This window comes from Apus apus, chromosome 4 (genome assembly GCF_020740795.1).
Source record: "Apus apus isolate bApuApu2 chromosome 4, bApuApu2.pri.cur, whole genome shotgun sequence".
In the NCBI taxonomy this organism is placed as follows: Eukaryota; Metazoa; Chordata; class Aves; order Apodiformes; family Apodidae; genus Apus; species Apus apus.
Genome location: NC_067285.1, coordinates 57,298,273 through 57,322,734, shown reverse-complemented (window position 1 = coordinate 57,322,734; position 24,462 = coordinate 57,298,273). Strand labels below are relative to the sequence as shown.

The window sequence follows — 24,462 nt, the reverse complement described above, 5'->3', positions numbered from 1 at the left end:
GTGTGATTGTAGAAGCCATCAAGACCTAAAAACTTATTTTCACTTTTGGTTTCATAGCTTTATGTCCCACCACCCCATATAGTTGAATGCTCCTGCTCCATTTTTCCCTCTGCTTCAAACAACCCCAGCCATTATATGAATTGGAATCTGAACTGGGATTTCAAAAATGCCTCTTCTAGTTTCTATGCTACTTGTTCACATAGCAGCCACTGCACACTGAATGGCAACTTTACACATATAAAAATAACTGTGCACATTTATGGAACAGCTTTTGACAGATCAGCTCTAAATTTTATGTAAATCTTTCTGACAATAAGGGAGCTAGAGTTTATACACAGTCCAGTTCTCTAAACTAGGTTAGGTGGAGACTCTCTCTGCTTTCATATGCAATATGCCCACTTTAGGAGTGCATGCATGTTGTCATTTACTGTATATAAAGTAATAAGGAATTCAGTGTCATTGTTTCAAATGCTGCTGGTTTTGAAAAGGCAGAGGTACCTGCAAGTTTTCTGCAACATGTAATATCTGGCATTTTTCACCCCAGGTAGTATCAGAAACAAAAACTGAACTCAGCAGAAACTCCAAGTCCTTAGCAGTCACTTTACCACAAGCAAGGGTCCGTATGAAAGCTGACCTATGTAGTATCTTGTACGAAATCCATGTGGGCAACTTGTATGAAATGAGCCACATCAGAACCATAACATAGATCATAGTTTAAACAGGAATTGGTCCCTGATGCATTTCAAGAACTGAGCCTCCTGATGGCTGACAATGCACTCTGAATTGCTTATAACAGATTCCCATCACATCAGAAGTCCTAACTCCATATCCCTGTTTATAATTAGGTATCAGATTATCATAGAATCATAGAATCATAGAATTCTAGGGGTTGGAAAGGACCTTGAAAGATCATCCAGGCCAACCCCCCTGCCAGAGCAGGGTCACCTAGAGTACAAATTAATAGTAGATTAATATAACATTTTCCCTTTAAATGAAATGACTGTTTTCCTTACAAATGCCTCACTTAAATTTATACAAGATTATTACTGCAAAATAGATCACCATAGCACAATGGTAGTTACACGTAAACTTCAATGACTTAAGTTAATTGCAAAATTAACCTTTTTTGTAAGCAGAATTTTGCATTTAATTACTGAGCCTCATTTTACAGAAGATAATTTCACTAGATCTTTGCATTAAAGATTAAAATCTGTGTGTTAACAGTATTAGAAAACATGTCGATCTTCTCATACTACCTGGACTCTCCATGTACTTTCCCAAATTTTATAGAAAATATTCTGAAAAGGAAACAAAACTGCATTCTTTTATGTCCCTGGTTACCACTTGGAAGATTTTTTTGCACTTTGGGCCTTTCAGATTGTGAACCTCATAGTCAATGATACATAGCTTAAAATACTTTGAAATTTTATCAAACATTTTAAAATACAGAAAGTTAATATGAGGTTTTTATGATTCTGAAAAGATTTTTCATATAAAAGGATATCTAAAAGTATACCCAGAGACAAAGGATTAAAGATTAATCAGTCATTTTAAATTCTCTGTACCACTGTATATCAAAAAGAAACCCTCTTTATTCTTCCCTGAGGACAGACAGATAAAGAGCACAGATAGGATCACTTTCAACAAATCACCTGAAAAAGAGCACCTGCTTGCACCCTAACTTTTTTCTGTTCAGTATTTTGCCTCACCTTGATACCACTGTATTCCTCCTTCAAATAAATATATGAATCTTGTGAATGACAAAAAATGTTTCTAATTTTAAAAAATAACTAAAAGCAGATGCTGGAATCGCCAGTAAACTCTTCCAGCTGCTACTGAACCACTGGCAACCTGAGTCTATTTAATTTGGATACTACTAATGGCAAAGAGGAAAATTTGCCTGCCAGACCTGCACGCCCAAGCTACTAAGCCAGTAAGAACAAAACTGAAAAACATCTTATGATATCAAATGCATTTAATCAAGACACTCTGAGTGATAACACATTATTCCTCCTATGGTCAATGGCTAAAGCTGGTTATTGTTTATTGAGGCTAACTCCAACACAGATAAATAACCATGAGATTCTGTTACAGATCAGTCATTTTTATTAATCCCAGTTTGTATTTCTAAAAAGAGTCTTTTGTTGCAATACTTTAAAGATACAGGCAGGTTTATGTGCATTAATGGAGAACAGGCTGCTGTTAATATTGATTAAAGTAAGATATTGTAAATTAATATTTAGCAAGGTCATTATGACAGATTGTTATGACACGCAGGTCCTCAAGCCTGATGTCTTATCATTTCTGAAGAGACAGCCTGTTTGAAAAAATAAAGGAAGGAAAAGAAAAAAGTCTTACAGGTGGCACTGAACTGACAGCAGCATATAATATAAAAGCGCTTTGTCATTCACATAATGTCTGGGGTAATGAAATGAATTCACTTTCTGGCTTCCTCCAGTTTGCAGTGCCAAAGAACACTGTGTTATCAGCACAGATGGAGCATGCATGGTTCTGGAGAAGAGCCTGGTGCAAACTGCAAACAAGCTTCTTTGCATACCAATGAATCCCTGAGAATCAGACCTTTGCTGTCAAGTGACAGGTTTGGAAGCTCAATAAAAATGAACTAATCCCAGTGGTCTTGTCTGACTGCATGTACTGTCAGTGCTCAGGAGAAGAAACTGGGAAACACGACACATCTTGCAGTCATGGCTACTACTTTGGTAAGAGATATCAGGCAGACAAGGGATTCATCCAGGTCCCATTATTTCTTGTCCATGGTTTTGTTTTCTTTTTCTCCCCCCTCCCCTCCCCAGGACAGCAGAGTGGCAAGAGAACTACAATCATTGGGAGTAAAGATGCATCAAAATTTCCAGAAAGAAAAGGAGGAAAAATGTTTCTGAGAATAACTTTATGAATCAAAAAAATCTTAAATGTGTGACACATGGCTAACTGGGTCTAACAGAGTCCAAAATATTACCCACATATAAGAGCTATACTACTAAGTTTATAGAAACAAATTCTTTCTCCATCTGTCTCCCGCCTTGGTACATAGCTATTATTAACACACATACCATATTCCTCCTCTTAAACAACAGACCTCTTTGCCAATAGGCTTAAACTAAATGTCTTATTTTGCACAATGATTAACTAAAGACACGTGGGTGTGTACACCTGTACATCTTAAAGAAGGGAGAAGAAAGGTGGAAACTTCAAACAATGAAGAAATAAGCTTCAAACCTTCTTGACTTTGGTGTTTTGAATTTTCTGGTGAGACCATTCAACTTAGGCTGCTTCAATATCATGCCAACCTTGTACAAAGCCCATTATTTGCTCCTGTATGTTCCATAGCAGATCTTGCAGTTTATTGCTACAAACTAATTATGGTCTTGCTAAACCAGGGGAACTTACAATGATATGGGGATTATTTGCATGAACTAAAGCAAACTAAATATAAAGAACATATAAAGAACAACAACAAGCAGATAGTTTTAAAACTAAATAGTGACAGTAAAACATTAAATAAAACATTGAAAAAAATATTGTAAAAGAGAGGCATACCCATCAACAAACTCAGAAGTCTCTGGACCTTTGAACTCACCCCCACAACTCTGTACAATCCTTGGTCATTTATACCTACAGTGCAAAAAGAGAAGCAAAAACAAGGCAGAAGATCAACCACAGATTTAGCATTAAAACTTTTACCCAGGCAATAAACTCTTCTCAGACAGACTACATAGTATTAACACAATCATAAGAACATCATAATAAATAAAATATTGCAATAATCCTTTTGTTCTTCTGCCTTTCTAAGATAAGTTCACATTATGTTTTGATGAAGGTTTCATGTACCTCAATTCCACTTCAGAAACTGTGAGTAAAATCAAATAGGGACAAAACTTTGCTTGGGAAAAAACAACAAAAAAATCACTGGCTGTTTTCAATTTTTTTAAATTACATTTTGGATACATCAGCATGCACATTCTAATACTGCAAAAACTGAACAAATGCTGAAGTAACATTTCTTTCATAAATGTAATTTTCCTTTTTTCCAAATATGTGGCTGACAAGAAGAGTTCAGATAAAATAAAGGAAAACTTGAGCCTATTCCCAGTCCTCAAAATTTCTTTAACTTTGTAAATGCTTTTCATTGAAGATACAAGGCACATTCCAACCCACTGTGGTACACATACTAGTTAAGCCCAGAGGCATCACCACAGATTACTGAAATCTGTACTTCTGGTTTTGCTTGGGATGAATAGAGTAGCTATAACCAGAATAGTCTTTTCTGTCCCCTATTCTCATTTCATGTGGACACTGGACCACTTTCCTGTCATTCCTGTGTGCCCTTCTATCCGCTCACACACATTTACTTCTCAACCTCTTTCTACCTCTTGTCTTCCTTTACCACATTCAGTTTTATCTGCAGGGAAGTAAAACTATGAACATAAATTGAAAGAAAATGTGAGGGAGAGAAAGGTCAGGGAAGGAAAAGGGTCTTTGTTTGCTGCACTGTTTCAGTGTTCATATAGTGGGATGTAAAATATTACAGTCCTCAAGCTGACACGGATGTTTGAGAGGCCACATAACAAGCAGCCATCTACAAACACCACCAATACACTACCTCTATATCTACATTGGCCTGGACAAGTAGAAATGCCACAAAATACCTGTGTTTCTAATCTAAGGAAAAAATTTCAAGTAACAGATTATGTGGTATTCTTATTAAAAATATCCTTCAACAAAGAAAGACTTGTGAAGAATTCTCAGTTTCAATACAAAACTGTTCCAACTCAGAGAAAGAAAATTAAAACCAGTCATATGAGAAGTTTCTTCCCAAATAAATATTACATGATGTAAAAATCATTAGCTTTTTAATGAATTACTGTCAGACACCACCATAATACTTGGCAATAATTCTCAAATATAGAGAACTCTGCATTTTCTGCCTCTTCCTCCTGCCTACCCCTTGCTACATCTTTTAATTTTTCTCTCACCCCTTCCTCTTCCTCAGTCTGCAGCCTCCTGGGCCATTGCTCCAACTGGGCAAAACTGACCCCTCTCCTTCCCCAGGATGCAGGCACCATTGTAACAATGATGAGTCTTAACCTAGATGTCACAGTCAGAGCTGACTCAAATTAACAGAGTAAACTAGATCTCCAGTATTTCACCTGTCATCACCAAAAAACACAACTCTAGAGTATGCTTGCAGTTTATCTGTGCACAAAAGAAAAAAAAAGCAAAACAGCTATGCAGCCACACTACTATTCTTCTCAAAATATGAACCCCACCAATTAAGTTTTCTAATGATTCCCAGAACAACAGTGTGATAATTGCATGCTATACACCACCTAAAGACTGCCAACAGTAAAAAAATTATATTATTTGATTCACTCCAAACATGGATGCACTACAAGTCTGTCCTGAGAGCAGCAATTATTTTTTACTTCAACTTTCTCAGAGGAGTCCAGGAAAATTCTTTTACAAAAGTAGCACCAAGCTTTTTAATGCATCACACGTTTTTTTATACAATCTCCTCCACTACTTTCAGTGCCATAGAACAAGCATTTTGTATCCTATGCAAGAAGCTAAAAAGCTGAAGAAACACTGTCAAAGTCAAATACAGCTCAGCTTTTGCTTATCTCAGAACTTATTTTGTGACTTCCTGTGCTTCTAACATTAAAATCAGGAGAATCCCAACTGTGCTGATCCCATACATTTACAGGCTTAAAAATAATTAAGGCCAAATCACAGAAACTACTGCTCAGTATTGGAATGGACATGATATGCAAAAGTCTCTAAAATTACAGCAGTATTGAAGCTAAGACGATCTTCCAGCAATAATCATGGCTCTGTGATAGTAATTATCAGAAAATTGATCACTTTCAAATTCATCAACCTGAAAAAAGCATAGCTAATTGCAAGCAGACGTCAAGAAGTGCAGAGAGGAATTAATATTTCAACATAGTTTTAAACGATACCTGTAAACATACCTTCAAATCATCTTTTACTTCAAATACATAAACCCAGTTTGAAACAATACCATATCTGATTTAATCTGCACATTTCAGATCTTCAGCACACCCAAGACTGATAAGGCTTGGCGTTCACAGAACACAATTGACAAGATGACTCATCGCAAGGAATAGCTTCCCACCGACTAAAACGCTAAAGGGCTCAGACGCTGTGTCTGCCGGCTCAACCAGTCACTATTGGCAACTTTGAGGAGTTAAACCACGCAGCAGAATTTCCTTCATATTTACGTTATCTCAAGATATCTGGCTGTCTGATACTGGAATTTGGCACAGGTATACAATTTGCAAAACATGCTTAAGAAAATAAGGTATTGTAAGTAAAATAGTACTACTGTATGCAAGGTATGTAGACAAGTTTACTTCGTGGCTGGCATCTTACATGTGGCTGACACGGATTAGTAATATAGCTGCAAGCACAACTTTTTATATCAAACGCCACAGTAGAGAAACAGCCACAGAAGCGACACGCTAAATTCAAAGTAATGTCAGATTTTTTTTGTTACGTGAAAAGATTCTCTGCTTCCTCTTCACCATCTTTCTCATGAACAGACAGACTGGAAAGACAGCTCGATGCTGCCATCTCTCTCTGCCGCTCAGATCAGCAGTTCTGGAAGTTCTAAAATCAAGACAAACACTGCTCTGGCAAACACTTACCTACCACATCCTCACAGAAGGTACAAGCAACTTCTTGCACACAAAAATATGCACAGAGTCTTTACTATCAATGCAAAAAGTTCCTTGATGGTCCTATAAACTTTTACCCCGTTGTATTATTCTCAGTACAGAATTATAAATAAAATGCTCCGAACAGAACCCAAAAAGGCGCTCTGAGACAAAACACAGGTGCACATCCAACCAGCACCGTACTCAGTACTTGTGAGACAGGCTGCATTATCTTGATGCCTCAGTGTCTCCTATCAGGTAAAGCAGAGCCAATGTCTTATAATGCAACGCTGAATCAGAAACGTACATACATTTTCACCAAGGCACTGCCTTTGATTCCTCTGCTCATTCAGAGCAAATAATTTCCTTCTTGGCTTTATAAAAGCAAACGTAACTGAGAAAAAAAAACCCTAGCCATTGACAAGTTTATGTTCAATAACACTTTCATGCTCTTCTCTCTCTGAATACCAGACTTTTTCTGCTATGACATGACAAGTCTAATCTCAGTTTCCACCCACACTAGACTGTCCTCTCTTTCCACCCACGCCATCCTCACACCCATTATGATTAAAAGAGATAAAAACATGGCACATAAGCACAGTCTCTGAAGAGGCATCTGTCCTGCTTTCTTCTGCTGAACATAACTTGTCTTTGATGTGTTATCATTAAAGTGCAATAATCAAGTAAAAATTGTTCTAAGAACGTGTATATGTACAAAATTCGCAGCCTGAAAGATGGATTTTCTTCATCATAAAACTATTTGGCCAAACCTCTCTGAGGCAAACAACTGAATTTTCCCTTGACCATCCATTTTGCTTAGCTTGGTAGACATCAGCAGAAGGTCCTGCAGGTTCTGCAGAAAACAGAAACTGATCCTTTAGGAATTCTTCCTAAAGTCTGTCTCTTCCAGTGTAAAGAGAAGATCCATTCTATATTGAGGCAGGGTTTTGCAGTGAAGGCAACTTATTTGCTGGATGCCAGCTCTATCTGCAGTGTTTTCCAGCTAAAATATTCAGATTCTAAATGCCAGTAACTGAAATTTTTTATGTGGTAAGACAGGCAGACCTTCTTTGAAAAAATATTCGAAAGAAGAGAATGAACAAAAGTAACACCAGATAGAATATGGTCTGATCTGGAATAACATCAGACAAGACTAATACAAAAATGTCCAAGAGAAAAAGGATTTCAGACACTTCTTGCTGTTTAAATGCTAAATTCTCAATATCACAAAGGCTGCTCAGTCTTACTAATAATATTATAATAAGTGGAAGACACTGCTTTTAAGTAAGACCTTGCATTGACAAGAAGTGTGACTAACCCATGCTTGTGTTCAGCTACCTCATTTGAGCTTGACTGTGATATAAAAAAATAAAAAACTTCTGTGCAGTTCTATATCTCTATAAAATAATATACTATTCCTGAAAAATTGTATATCCCCCCTTTGGGAGAAGGAAGGAAGGTCAATAATTCAGGAGGAAAACAAAATTCACTCAGACAAATGTCAGTATCTCTTTTAACAAACCAAGAAATACACCGTAACTAATTACATATTTAAATCTCTTCACCTCTTTAAAAAAAATACAACCAAACAAGTTCTCCACACAGTATCATATACAACGCAGTGAGCCTCAGAGTGGCTGGTCACCTCACATTTCAGCATGTCCATACAAGGATTGTTGTCTCCTCACATGGCATCAATATCAAAAGCTGACACTATCCAGTGTCCAGATTACAAGGGGTGTGTGACACAGTCTCTCCACAGCCATGATCCCCAACTACCTCTTGAAAACTGTCTGCATACTGACCCCTCTTCTGTATCCAATTTTACAGGTAAAGCAATGAGGATATGCAACAGTAAACCTGACAGCAACTTTGTTTCTGGTGCGAGACTAACTCCACCAGACCTACTACAATACTTCTCATTTTTCACTTTGCCTGTTCAGCTTCTGTTCTTCCATCTTGACTGAACAGAAAACCTCCAAAGTCCACAAACGGAAAACTAAAATTAGTCTATTACAACAGCAAAGCAAGGTACAGGAATTGCCTACAACTCACAGGTTTTTTTCTCAGCTGTTTCTCATGAACATTGGCTTCCTTTGTCAAGAGATGTCCTATTACACCCTTCTAAGCACCTCTTAAAAATGCACTTCTTGAGGGAAAGGCTGGGGCTGGACAGAAGGAAGCTTCTGCCCAGCTCAGTGTAATCAGTGTAATATCTACCATGTTAAGTCTTTCTCACCAATCTACACGGGACTAGATCACATGGGTCCTCCTCAAAGAGCAGAGCAGCTACTCCACTCCCTCCACAACCAGGCTGCGTTGATCATTACCTCGTGTTTCTACAGCACTGATGCACTTTTTGATGATGGTGAATCCTATCTTGTCCAATTGTGCACCTGCAAGGAAAAAAAAGTTTGAAAAGTTTTAAGCACCATGACATTGCTGTCTTTTACTGAAAAATACGGCTGGACTGTATGTGGATATAGTTATCACGTAGCTATTACTTCTCAGGCAAACTGTAAATATTCTGCAACTGGAGTATTTCTTCATTTTTTCTTAAGAAATTCCCCCTTTCTCCTTCAAAACGCTGTCTAGCCCAAGTACAGGCTCATTCTGGTGTTAGTGGCTTCACCAAATCAGTTCACAGCAGCAGCCTTTGAAGAATAGGATCTCTGATTAGGTACATATATTGGCAGATGCAAAATGGAATTTAACAGTATATACTGCAACGTCGACAACATCTGAGAGTTAACCAAATGGGACAAGGAAGTACTTATGATGAAAAAACATAATCATCAACAGCAGGGCTTTTATTGAGTCCTAGCCTAAGCCAAAAAAATTCCCACACTTAAGATACAGGACACATGTATATCATTTCACAGCAGTTAATGATCTGACTCCATAAGCACAGATGCATTAACAGGATAACAGCTGAGATCCAGCACTCCTTTGTTGTTCATATTTTATTTTTTTCTTCACATTTAAAAGCCTATATTGCAAAACTGCCCTTCCCCCATTCATCTGGCCTTCTTGCTCCTGGGGACATGGTCTTGCACCATGAAAATAATAAACTGTGGAAAAAGTTCTATTAATAACATCAGGATCCAGCTTTAACCAACAATTTAATAAAAGAAAAAGCAAGCATAAATTGCCTGATAAATGTAGTAAGGATAACTGCTTTGGTTCATATATTTTGCTAACAGAAGAAAGCTGATACCTTTTAAAGAAAGTAATCTTCTATTCCATATTACATTTTATATTTTAAATGCACACATTCAGGTTTTTTGCTGACCTTTATGTTCAGCTGTGATTTCTTTTAAAACTATACTTATGTATTATGACAGATGTGTGTACACAATCTGGATTAAGAAATTGTGATGCATTTACGTACAAATTAACCCTTTTTTGAGTCAATTTCTGGCATGAAGTATATTGGCAAAACCAGAGTGTTTCTCTAGCTTATGTCAAGTCCTACAATTCTTACCTATATACTAAACTACGTTACTGTGAAAACCCATTAATTATAAAATCCACAAAGTATATTCAGAAATCTAGTAAAATATTTAATTACATTGGATCCACATAAAAAAATTTACCTTTGCCTTTCTCAGTTGTAAAATGTAAACAAAAAAATCAGCTTTAATAGTAATTTAAATACTTACTTCCCTCTCGTTTTGCATTTGCTCTATTCAAATTGATGAACAGCTAACGCAAAAAGAGTAAAAAGACAAATTATTGTAAAGACTTTTGCAAAACCAGAAACAAGACACCCTCAATCTTAATGCCCCGTAGGTATAAATACAGCTATTTACAGCTAGAACATACCATGTTTAACTACAACAGCTCTAATAGCAAGACCAGAGGCCTGTGCTCGTTCAGAAAGTAGATAACTGCACTTTTTAAGAGGTGAATTTTTTAAAAAATTCTCAACACAGTTCCTTGGGGAGCAGAACAATGTTAGTTACAGCCACTGAAATTAACTGTGATTTATATGTTCCATGTTCCTATGTTCTCTGCAGGTTAATTCCCCGTAGTTCAAAAGCTCACTCAAATCATTGTGAACTGCTTTGATGAATCCTGGGATTAATATCCCAGCTCAGCATTCCCAGAAGTTTAAAGTTTACTGGGGACTCCAGCTCAGACAACATGGAAGGGTAACAAGCACTTCTGCAGAAGACACAAGAATTTTACAACAATGAAGTAATTTAAACTTACTGCTAGCCAACTACTGGAGACAGACACGTGATCATGTCATTGACTAGAAAACACTCCTATTTTTGGCCCACAAGACCAATATAATATTAATTATTATAGGAATAACCTGCAGTGAGTTTCAATTCTGCAATTCATTGAGTGGTTTGGGTTGGAAGGGACCTTAAGATCATCTAGTTCCAATCCCTCTGCATGGGAAAGGACACCTCCCACTAGACCAGGTTTCTCAAAGCCCCATCCAACCTGGCCCTGAACACTTCAGGGATGGGGCATCCACAGCTTCCCTGGGCAACCTGTTCCAGTGTCTCACCACACTCACAGTAAAGAATTTCTTCCTAATGTCTAACCTGAATCTCCCCTCTTCCAGTTCAAAGCCATTACCCCTTGTAACAAGTCCCCCCCCAGCCTTCCTGTAGGCCCCCTTCAGGTACTAGAAGTCCACTGCAAGTTCTCCCTAGAGTTCAGACCCATTTTCTGATGTGAAGCAGAAATTAAGCACATTGAAGTACAACTTGAATGTCAAACCCTTGACAAGGAAATATTATTGTTGTTGTTGTTATTGTTGTTATTATTATCATCATCATCATTATTATTATTATTATTATTATTATTATTATTATTATTATTATTATTATTATTATTTTCTTGCCACTAGAATGCAGTATGTCAGAATAAGGCTAAGTGGACATCCTTATACTGGACATTTACTAGAATGCCAATATCATCACTATGATGGGAAGCCATTTATAAAAATCGATGCTGTCATTCCAATGAAAAATATATCAGCATTAGCAGTTATCTACACTGAGCTTTACCAAATTACTCATCTCTCCTCAGCTTTATTTCACTTTTATTCTTTCTTCATTGAACATATCATTTGCATAAATGGGATCAGGGAGCAGAGGGCAAGATAATTTCTCTATTACGCTATAAATTACTATTAAAAAAGTATGCTTACAGCTTCTTTTCCATCCAAGGCTTCCATCCACAGCTTCCTGTCTTCCTCAGAAAATGCCTGCATGGTCACAGGAGCTCCAGGCCTGCAAATGTACCAGTCACACAGAGTAACTGCATTCACCAGCAACTACAAATGGCTTGTCAAATTCTACTTCCAACTACAAGCAAAAGCACAATGTCCTAGAAGTCGGGGTTGGGTTGTTTTTTTTTGCTTAATTACTGAACATTGCTCATCTTTAAAATAAAAGAAAGGTACAGAACTGATAAACACAGTAGGAAATAGGAAGGAGTGGGAGGAAAAAGGAAAGTGAAAGCAATTTGCAAACTATTTATTTGAAACAGTTCATTGCTGAAAGTTTGTGGATTCCAACACTTGCTGGGAGTTACTGAGTTTTCTGAATTCTAAATAAACTTGCTCTCTCATTGCTGTGCTGCTACATAAAAAATAGCTTTTGTCAACTTATTGGATATGCAGTCTTCAGCTTTAGAGCAGAGACAATTATTGTAGTTTTCCAGTAAATATAAAAAACAATCACATCTTAATGCAGTGCCTCATTACAAAATTCCACTATTATGACTTCCCTAAAAAGCAAGGATGGACAACTGTGGGATGTAGAGATTAGTAAACAGAGATTAACATAAATCTACTTTTGTCTTTAATATGAAACTAATAAGAGTAATTGTGTGATTCAGCATAGTGTACAACCAAAGAGAGTTAAAAGCAGATCAGTTATTTGGGTAATTATTTTTCTGCCAATTAAAAAAAAGTCATTATATTCAGCCTGCCAATACTTTTGGCAAATTCTTAAATCTCATTATATAGAGATGGATAGAAACAGAGAACTAATTCATAACATTCTCTCTCTCTCTTTCTTTTGTATTAAATCTGTCTCGAAGTAGCAAAATATGTTTAGGGGAAAATGTTATCCAAAAGCAACTGCACAGGAAAAACAAGTACAAATCCCACTTTTACTTAAAGCACTAATACTCTACACATCGTGCTCATATTTTTACAACTAGAGATATTTCTATTTTGTTTTCACCTTGCCATAAATTTTATGAAACCACAGAATTTAATTTCAGTGTAAAACTCCATAGGTACAAATACCTCTTGCTCAAAATCTCTTCAGACGTGTGAGAACACACAGACTCTCTAGCAAAGCAATCTAAACTCAGGAAACCCAACTATAACTTTGGAAAATGGCAGCAATCAAAGAAGTGGGAAAAAATTGAAACTCTTATTGTTTTCAGTGATAGATATTGAGCTTTTAAGAGTGGGTAAGGGAAGCCTTACCTTAATTTCTGCAACTGATAACCCTTATGACTAAAATAAGCTAATATTTACATTAGTAATAAGAGTACACAAAGCAGCTTCTCAAGCCATACCAGCTTTTTTCAATGCAAACTGGTCTGCTAGTATTGCAGGGCTGCAACCATCATACACATGACAATTTAAGCATTTGGTTAAAAAAAAAAAAAACACAACAGCTAAAATAACTAAAAAAAGCCCACACACTGATTTGTTGTTTGTTTTTTGTTGTTTTTTTTTGTTTGTTTGTGGTGGTTTTTTGTCTACGTTCTTTTAGTAGTTACAACTAAAATCAAACAAGTTACTTTCAAGCAGGGCAAACTTTCCTTCCTCTCTATAAAACTCTGTCAAAAGTATCAAAGGGCCTAGAGGCAGGACCTGGAGGCATTACATCAAAATCAGTTTATACTGCACAAAACATTATTTATTTATCTTCAATTTAAAGTCAAAAGAGACAAAGCCTTCCCTCCTCCTTGCCCTGTATTTGTAAAATTAAAATCCAAGACGTATTTCAGAAATATAGCTCTTTATCAATAGGAAGTAGTTTCCTACCCTGAAAGACCTCTGCTGTCTCCTTAAGATACAAATTTCTCTATATTTACCACTAGTCACCTCCAATGAAGCATGATAGAGTACAAAAAATGGGGGGGGGGGGGGAGTGAAAAAAAAAAAAAGCACTTTCCAGGGACCTAGGCAGGATCCTTGCACCCTCAGAGCCTATAGTCATAAGTATCAAAGTGTAAAGAAAAAATTAAAGTTCTTTAAATATTCAGCTGGCTTCAAACTATTCTCAAGTCACACACAATGCTGAACATTTGCTACTGAAAAGTCCTTCTTTAAATTTTACAATCTTGCCTCCTTTCATAGCACAGGAACAAAGAAAACCCTATGGCCAGCCATCAATCTGTATGTTATTTTTTAACTTGTACAAGCCCAGGGATAAGTGTGCCCTGAACTGATACCAAGGAAACAAGCTAACTGCCTGCAGCACAGAACTAATCTCCATGGGAACATCTCAGTGCTACACACATATATTATTAAAAGAAAAATGTCTGATATCAAGGTCACAGTGGATCAGTTGTGTCTATTATATCTGGACAGAAAGATGGATTAGATTTTTCCCACTTTTACCAGAGAAGAGAATGAAAAAACATTTTGCAAGATCAAGAAATCACTACTCTCCATCCATCTCTGTTCAAACTCCAGATACCCCGTTGAGCAGAGATGACACACGGAGGGGGATACACTGACATTTCTTATAGTACTTTTTTTGCAAATTTATCAGACTCAGTCTGAAATTTCTTACTCGTACTGACCAATACAATGACCCAAAAGGAGCTCATGTCAAGAGTTTAAAACTTTACTGCCTTTCCTACTGTTGGAACACAAGTTAATCCACATAGTTAACCCACATAGTTAACCCACATCCTCCTCAAATCAACAATGCAAGTTCAAAACATGCTGTAGACTTATGACAAAAGCCACCTGATCTGTATATTAGTATCTTGTCATCTGCCATGTGACCTAGAAGTTTTCAGATGCAGTGGTAGTTTTGCATTCCTTTACTCATTGCTTGTTCCAGAAGCAGGCATGCCCCAGGCAGGCCAGTTTGGCCAAGCAGGCTAGCCGTAGCTTCTGACCTAAGACTATTCACATGCATATGATCCTTATCACAGACATATTTGCAGACCACTAGGAATCACAGGACATAGGGGCCTGACAGCATTGGTCACATTGCATTTAAAGTGAAGGACACTCTGAATTTGATTTAAAAAAAACCCCAAACCTATAAAACTTAAAGACCTACTATATGATAAATTAGAACGTAATTAAGTGGTATAAGTAAAGAGCTCAGAAGGGGTGGAACCAAGAACTCAGCAACAGTCCACTGATTTATATCTAGCATTTAATGCTAGACATGGTTCTGTTCTACACAGACATGATCTGCACCAAAAGAACATGGCATTACCACAGCCATATTTATTTGCAGTACCCTATTAAGCTAGATTCTCTCACCCTCATAAATGAAGATTACAATGCTGAAAAAAGCAGTATTCATCATATTTTAAGATCATTTTAGCAAAATAAATATCTGATCCTTCTCTTTTGAAATAAAGCAACAAAACTGTGATGTTTCAAATAGGCAGTGGCAACAATCTTCAAGAGGCACAGGATGATTACACCAGGCACAAAAAGCCTCAAAATCGCAATGATCTCATTTTCAGTCTGAGAATCCAGCAGAAACCTCAGCATCATGTCATTTTGGAAAGCAGGCATATGACATAATATGGCCATGACTGTATGAATTATTACTGTGATCACAGTCATTCACTAGAGCTATATGTACTTCAATTTAAGCCATGTTTCTTCACAATGATAACAATTCGTAACAGTTTTGCTGACTTTTCCTATGCTTTACTTTTGTGTGAGCTCAGACAAACGTCTACATTTCAGTTTAGAGCCCCTCTGCTTCTGCTACAAACAACTGAGGTAGAATCCAGCCACAGCAGTGCTTGTCTGCTCCTCCTGTGACTATTTCCCACTGGCACTTAGAATAAGCATTGAAAAAACAAAGAAAATAAAACAGTAATATTACAGTAACATTAACTACTACTTAGAAAGAGTCTTTCTAGTATGTTTCACAAGCTTACCTGTCTGATGCTTCTAAGTCAAAACAGAATCGCCTGTCTATAGTATCTACATTTCTTTTAGTACAATACATAAGGACGAAGAGTTCCTCATCACCCTGTGAAAAGAAAGTTTTTATATGCTTGAACCAGTAACTGAAAGCTTCAGTAAGCCAATTATACAAACCAAGTAAGGTAAATTTGCATTAAAATAATGGCAAAAGCCCTATTGAAAACTGACACTTGCAAAGAATTTGCTCATGGTTCCTGTTCAGGTCTCTGCACAGTAGCACTCAAAGTCCATGGTCATTTATGGGCCATAAATGCAAAAATATTTAGTCCATTTTAACTGGTATTTACAGCATGACTCAGTACCACAGAAACATAAACTAACAAAAATATTTTGCTAGAAAGATTTTGCACTTTGCAGTATAAGTACAAAAGTAAGAGGCTTCTCCCATTTTCTGTCAGACAATTTCCATAGTAAAGGCTATTGCTCCAGCAACTAGAACAAAGTAAGTGTCCTTTAGTATCTGTAAACTGTCTTACAGAACCAGTCTTTTATTCAACCAACACTAGGATCTTACATTACCTTTACACATTCAACAATCAAATAAACTCATCTGTGAATGCTACACAAATTGTACCAGATTGCATCAAGATTAACTGCATATTTTAATTATTTCTTGTCTTACTCAATAGCTCCAGACACAGGAAGTTGCCATTGAAGGAGTAATTGCATTGTGGGTTTCAGAACAGGAGAACTTTTAATACAGCAAAGATGGCTTCAAAAGTGTTCTAGAATGCAAAAGCTTTTATACACATACTATATTAACTAAAATGGGTTGTTATTATTATTATTAGAGTAAATCAGGATTAAAAATTCATAGAAGTACTGGAAGACAAATGTCAATCAGTATGGCAAGTTTTCCAGAGCTTTTGAAAGATTCTTCCAAATTCAATATATTTGTAAATATACACAGCCCTCAAAATAACAAAAGCCATCTCCCCTCTGCTCAAACTATGGGGATATAATAGCCTGAAAAAATTCTAACAATGTGATTTTTCTAACCAATTTAAAGATAGGGCAGGGTGCTACATTTACAGGAATATTGACTCAAGCATTATTCTCCAGCTTCAGATATCCTTTTTCCTTGCAACAAAATGCATTTCATCCATATTCATGCATTCATTTAATATGCACCATCTCTGAAGGTGCTGAGTGGCCTCAATAACCAACTATTTCAACAGGAATTTAAGCCATTTAAAGATCAACAGCGCCTTGGCTTTTGAATATTTCAGATGCTAGCAAAAATACCTGAAATTACATTAAATTGTCAGTACGAATTATATTCCTATTAAAATCCTCACTTCTAGTCCTTACATCTCTAAAAGCAAAATCTGACTGGAACATAAAAGAAAGGAAATTCTATTATCCTGAGTTATACTTCAACAAGTTAAATGCCTCGTGGATAAACCAGATTTCAAATGGTGAAACACTGCATGTTACCAATACCATGTTCTCTAGTATTCTAATAGGAACAAACTGGAAAGCCTGCAGAACTCTTATCTATTAATCCAACAGTTACTTTAGGTTAATGTCCTTAAATGGCAGACCGAATTACAGGAAAAAAAAAAAGTGGCAAGGAGGTAGAGAGGGAAAGTACTTGACATATCTTATCTGGCACATTCTCTGATCTTGCTGCAGAGCAAGTATAAAAGAGTAGAAAATTTAAAATATACTTACAACTTTTCCTCCTGATCTGTGTTCAAATGGAATCATAGTGAACTTCTTTGTCTCTTTCCTATAGGTACAATAGTGCTTCACCCAGCTGGAACCAAAGGGAGCAGGCCCTACACAAAATGGAAGCATTAAATAGTATGTATTTTTTTCCAGCTTGTGTTTTCTTCTTCTGCTTTCCAAAATGATACCTAAGAGTTCTGCTTAATTCCTAAGTATTTAAAACAAATATATGAATTATGAAGATTATACAAAGTAATACAAATATTAAGGAATGCTCACTCTTCTAAAAAAAATATATATATATGTAGTATTTCACATTTAAGCTTAATCACAAATGGAAAGAATTACTAACCTTTGTCTCACTACTAAAGACAAAATATTTTTTCCCTATTAAATAAATATCCCTTGGAAACTTTATTTTAGCAAAACATGGAAATCTAGCTTTACACTTGGTAACTCAAAGCTAAATGACCACAGATTAATGCACCTACATTGCAAGCTCTACATTATCAACTGATTAAGGTCTGATCACATTTTCTAACACCAAAACTCATTCCTAACTGTTCATCAGCGCACACCCAACACAGGATACACTTACTTAAGAGCCCAGCCTACTGCATACAGTATTACTGACATTTGCACCATAATGTTAACTGTTAAAACTTGGATTCTGACTCTCTGTCTCTCCTTACTTTTTAATAAAGGTCTGCAAAGTAATCTTGCCCTTTGAAGGACTGGCCCAGAGCATAAGGGAAGCCTTTCATAAGCAGCTCAAGCTGACAGAGATTTCACTGCTCCTGACCTGGGAGATCTCAACTGCCTTGCTACTCCTCAACTCAACTTCAGCCATATTTGCCTCTTCTGAATCCTTTCAGGTGATTCTAAAGCTTATGATAACCAAGACAAGCAAACTGATCACACAGAATAGCAAATTTTCTTATTTTTTACTGCTAGTTCTCTTAAAACTTATTTCTGAACACTGCAATACCAACGTTTCCATCAAGAATGTTGTAGCCTTCCATTTGTGAAACATTTTACAGAAGTCTTTAAGTAAACAGTAATCAATTAAATATAAAAGTAAAATCTCTCATCAGAATAAGCAAACAGACTTTCTGTAAGGGCACAGATATAAAAATACGATTTATGCAAAAAAAAAACCAAAAGAAAACAACAAAAAAAAATTACTTTGTGGTAATTCCTTGAGTGGTAAGATCTCTGCATCTTAGTCAGCTTTTTTACTAGAGTGAGAAAGATTTTAATTGTTCAAACTATTGACAGGATATTATTTGTGTGACATGAACCTTCACAGTAAGCTTTTCAACACTAGCAACCTAGCACATAGTCTGCTTTATTTGACCCTATGATCACAACAAGGTAATGAAAGCACATCATTGAACCAAGGAAATGACAAGTTAATTTCATCGTACTAAACTACCCAGCTTTCAGAGGCTAATTTGACAACTCACGTTGTTGTCTGACAACAAGTATCTCATAGTTCTAGGAGAAATCACTAGCAAGCGTTTCAAAGTAACACAAAATGCATCCTTTGGTCAAACAAAACTTCCACAAATTCAGTTACCTTTGCTAAGAACTGTCACACTTTAAGCACTATGCTATTTTTCTGAGCCATGGTAACACTGCCATTAGAAACTCTGAACATTTACTCAGACGATTCTGTTTCATAAATTGTATATTCTTTGTGTCTTCATGTTACCCATAAACTAAGATTTGCCTGTATGCACAATATGGGCACTATTAGAATACAAAAATACACTTACTTTTTTCCTGTACATAGAGATAGCCTTCCATGGTGAAGTGATTTGCTCTTTTATGTTCCTGAGGATTTCTCCTGATCTTGTTCATGAGCTCCTCTACCTCTGATCTTGTTCCTTCAAAACGATTTCTTGTCTAAAATAAGATGGCCAAAACCCATTAGCAGAGAGAGTGGAAGAAGGACTTAGCCTTCCTGGCAAACAGGAGTTAAAATAATTATTTATAAAATAAAGAGAACTATTCAGGCCATTTCAGGATAGTCAGTGCACAATTTTCATTTGTTTACTTTTCAAGTTTTCTGATATTCTTCAAATTAAAGTGTGGTTTAGATATTAGCTGTTGTAACTGTGGAAAGCACACAAAGATTGCAAGGGTAGATTTCTAAAACAATGTGTTAGCCTATTCAGAAAGGAGTGAAATAGTGAGTGTAAAATTACTCTATATTCGAATATTCAAGGTTCCTTAGAAAAATATTACTACAGATGTTGGCTTAATTAATGAGGTTCTTTACTTGTTGTCAGAAAGGTGAGAATTTTCTGTGGTTATTGAGAAAACAGTGACACGAGGGCCAACAACAATGTATACACATTGAGATTACACACAACATAAGTTTTGATCACACAGGAGCAGAAGCATATTTGTTTTTTACAAACAAAAAAACCCCAAAAAAAACAAACCCCAATGACTAGTCAATTATTATTTCTGAATGTCACTCATTCCAAAGTTTGCAAGCAGCTGCAAGAGGAATATTTATTACAACATGAATAAGAACAATCGGAAAGAATCACATCATTCACAAATTATACAACAGGACTACACAAAATAACAAAGTAGCTCACACCTCACACAAGAAACTCTTCCATTTGGTCTGAAAAACACTGGCAATTGTCCAATGAGCAAATAACAAAACAAAAGCAATCATGGTAATACCTAGTTTTCCCCACATACCCACTTGCCCAGATTGCACAAACTGAAAACATAGATCTAAATTCCAAGATAGCGTTTTCCCCAGTTGCACACATGGTTTGAGAAAAGCACATGCTTCCACACGCATGCTTATCTGTCTTGTTGCTTTTTGAGACCATCTTTAAATTTCTGAAAATGAAAGAGCTTCTGAAAATGCTGCCTCACCTATTGTATTTTTTCCCCCAGGACAAGCACACAAGTGCATACAATGACAAGTATATCGTGAATATAAACAAGTATCCATTCTTGTGCACAGTTAACACTACAATCCTGACTGGCTACCTGTACATGCAAATTCCAGATTTATGCTTGGAAGAGGTTTATTCGTGGGCACAAACAGTCCATCTGTAAACCAGCTCTTCAAAAGTTTGCTTCCCACTTGCATTTCCTTTCTTTCTCGTCTTGCAATATTAGCTCCCCTCTATCCACTGCACCTCCGTGCTGCTTCTCATTCTGTGAAGCCAAGCATGCAGAAGGAGCAAGCCTGTCCTGAAATTTACTACAGAAGCACTGATATCTTCTGTTATGGAAGTATGCTTATGAAGATACCACTACTCAGTTCCCCTACACAAAACAAACAATAGCACAAGAGGAAGAAAATTAAATAAATAGTATCATGACACATGATTCATGTCATTATGTATTACAGCAGCCGTAATCCTCTCTTCCACTTTCCAGCTCCCTGCTACTGCCTGTTAGTTAAGCCATTTCTAAAAGTAGATTGCAACACCTGAGAAGTAGTGTCTGTGACTTAATTCCAGGTGCTTTTAGAGGTCAACAAAACAGACAGACCATTATGAATTGCCTCTGGCACATCGAAGTTATTCTGAGCAAGTTTTATTCAACACATCTCAAAGAAGCCAAAAGACCATCTGACCAGTGACTCTACCAATTCCATTGCTTCAGCCTGTCACCTTGCCTTCTGCTGAACAGATCCTGAATAGATCACACCAAGCAATTTGGTGTGGTGTACAATAACTATTGGTGGGCCCTGTGTAGCCTGCCCTTGAGGGAATACACTGTTTTGTCAACTATATCAAGGGTACTAACATCAAATTTCCTTATACAGTTCTGCACCCAAAACCAACAGGGATTTTTTTTTGAGACAAACAGAAACTCCAAGTCACACTGCTGGCAGAGATGCCAAAACCATACTGATAAGCCCAGCTGATTTTCTTTCTTCTTCTTAGTTATGGATCATACAGCCCTATCAAGCAATGGCCCTCAGACATGATCATCATATACTTGACTCCAAACACACCTAAAATGCTGTGAACCTTGGCATTTCATTACCCCTCCTCTGGATTCTCCAGTGCTGTATGCACTTTAACAGACTTCATTCATTTTTAAACTCTTTCATGCTAATCATTGCTTTATGCCTCAATAAAAAATGGAAGAACAAGTGTTGTTGTTGGTTTTTTACCTTGTGTTTATTTTTTAGAGGAGTATTATAAAAAGAGCTCACCGGAATTAGCGATGTGGTTGGTTAGCCAGGAGATGGCACTACATCCCCAAACTTCACAAAGCACGAACACCGAGGAAAGTATTGGCAATACAGATGCTGTCTATACAGTCAGTAACTTAAGTGTGAAATTTTATTCAAAAAATTAGAAAAGGCATAGATATCTATCTCAACTTACATTTTGTATATTTATCTGCAAGGCCATTTTGTAATGATTGAAGTCTTTAGCAAGTTCATATCCCTGATGATAGAAAGTGAACAAACCCTGAAAAAATGATAGCACCTGAAATACAAACAAAAGACTTGTTAGAATTAAAAACTCCATTTATCAGAACATGATTGCTGCACATAGCCCTTCTTAAAAAGACCAGAGATTACAAAATCGTTATTTTTAAACAAATTCCTACCAATGCTTCTACTTAAAGGTTGAACCAGATGATCCTTCATGTCCCTTCTAACCTGGCATTCTATAATTATATAAGTCTACGATTCATGAATAAATATTTAGATTTAAACAATTAACTATGTATATAGACATTTTGGGTGGTTCTGTCTCTGGAATTTCACAACTTATCTCTACTTTAAATTTTACCATAGACAATTTGTATTGTTTATTTCCAAAACCTTCCTATGTAATGTTTTCCTACAGCTGCTCTCATACCAGTGATGCCTAGAATAAATATTTGTGCAAAAGGAGTTAATGATCATTCTGTCTTTTAATCACCATTTCCCTGGTCCTTTCCCTCCCTGCTAATGACCATGCTGAGATGACTTTCATAACTGGTCAACTGGTTGATTCAAAGGAAGCTCTCCCTTCAGTAACTTCACGCATCACTGCTTTTTGTATGCAGATCTGACCCTCTATCAGAACCAGCATATGATCCACATCACAGTTTCTGACTTCAGTGTTTCCATTTAAAAGAATGAATGAGTTATACTACATTGGAAACAGGGTGAGGTACAGTACTGCCTGCCTCTCCCATTTGGTTCAGGTTGTTAGAAAGGAGTGATACAGAAAAGAACAACTCTGCAGAATGTATTTAGCAAAGTCTGGAGCAAATATAACACTTCCCAAAAAAATGCCAAAAACCACACACATTTAAATTATTATGAAGGGGAAAGGGATAAAAATTTAGTACTTAATTTAAATTTACTACCCTAATGAAAACTTTAAATACAAACTGAGCATCATGAAGTTCAGCCCAATCCAGAGAACATTCAGAAAAGAGAAAGGGACATGTTTTCAAAACATAATTTGAAGATTCATTACTCTAGTCTGGCTCTGAGGAAATGTCACATGGTTTGAAATACAGGAACTGAATTCAAACTATCAACGATTAAAATATAATAATTCAAAACTAGAAAATTTAAAACAAACAGCAAACAAACAAAACCCCCTAACACATCAATAGCAAAATATCCCCACACAACCATTTTTCACAACATTTTCCAATTACTTGAGCAATGCTAATATGTTTCAAGCAATGTATTCCCACTTAACGATTTTAGCAAATTTTTTTAATAATCTATATTAAAATCTACAGCTCTCATTAACTCTAAAATTAGCAACTACTTTGATTAGGGTGAGTTGAGACTTTCTTACTTTATTACATGAAAATAATTTGTGCAAAATAAAAGGACAGACTTGGCCCAAAATAACAGACTTCAGAGTTTGAGTGAATGGAAGTCACTTCTACAATCCATCCTCCCTTTATCTCAGTATTCTCTTATCTTGTTTTATTTCATTTATCCTAAGAAGCTAATGCACGTTTCAGAAAATTTTAGAATAAGCTCTCTCAGAGGTTTTAAGTAAGTCTGGTCATTACGTGTATGATTTTCACTGAAATTCAGTGGAACTCCTTGATTTCTGCACAGATTTAATTGAAAAAGAAATAAAACCTATCAGACTACCTGATAACAAGCTTTTTAGGCAGTGGCACCCTCTTAATTCCCTTGTATCTGCGATTCTTCACTCACAGGCACTCTACATGCAATCTTCATATTGAAACCGAAATTACATTAGTCAAGAATAAATTTCAGTGGTTAAAAAAAACATCTGACCTCAACATCATCATCTTGAATCCTCTCACACCCTAAGTTGAGGTTTTTGCAGTATAGCACAAGGTTTCACATATTTTCTGAAAATCAGTATCAGAGGATCCAAATCAACTGTAATTACTGAGGTAAGTTTTTAAATGCCTGGTGAAGTGTATCTTCACTAGGAATTTGCACAGATGTAGTAAGAATTCTGTTAAATGACAGAATTGTGTACATTTTCCTAGAAAGAGAGCTCCTTGGCTTTTGTCCAGTTGCATTCCTTCTCCATCCCTTATGAATGACAGGGTAGACTGAATTCACTGGTACTTACAGGTTCCACGCACTCAAACTTCTTCCTTTCCTGTATCTCTTGCAACTTGCATACATACTCGAGGGACAGCTCATAGAAGTGTTTTCTGTTCTGCTCCACTTGGTTATCTGCCTGCAGACAAAACACGGCTAAGTTTCAAAGACACTTCGCTCACACCTTCAAAATGACACAGGTATAGCATACAAGTGGCAAGTGATAAGATGATTCTCTCCAGACTAGGCTTTTTTCCTTTACAACACAGCTCAATCATTTAATTTTAAATGGCAGAATCAATTCCCTTTTACCAGATAACATATGTTATTTTGAATCATAAGGCTACAGTTTTTTAAACATCCCAATAACAACTCTT

General features: G+C 36.4%; 1 protein-coding gene across 2 annotated transcripts in view; it reads right to left on the bottom strand.

The window, feature by feature from the left end:
• The window catches only part of ARHGAP10 (Rho GTPase activating protein 10), a 144,843-nt gene that overhangs the window by 59,998 nt on the left and 60,383 nt on the right, over positions 1-24,462 (bottom strand). For both annotated transcript variants that reach the window (XM_051619965.1, XM_051619966.1), the window contains exons 6-14: positions 24,114-24,224; positions 21,924-22,028; positions 19,323-19,452; positions 17,548-17,654; positions 15,825-15,919; positions 11,866-11,947; positions 10,358-10,400; positions 9,026-9,091; positions 3,559-3,633 (exon numbers count right to left, since the gene is read on the bottom strand). In XM_051619965.1, coding sequence (XP_051475925.1) covers positions 3,559-3,633; positions 9,026-9,091; positions 10,358-10,400; positions 11,866-11,947; positions 15,825-15,919; positions 17,548-17,654; positions 19,323-19,452; positions 21,924-22,028; positions 24,114-24,224 — 814 coding nt within the window. The remainder of the gene's footprint in view (positions 1-3,558; positions 3,634-9,025; positions 9,092-10,357; positions 10,401-11,865; positions 11,948-15,824; positions 15,920-17,547; positions 17,655-19,322; positions 19,453-21,923; positions 22,029-24,113; positions 24,225-24,462) is intronic.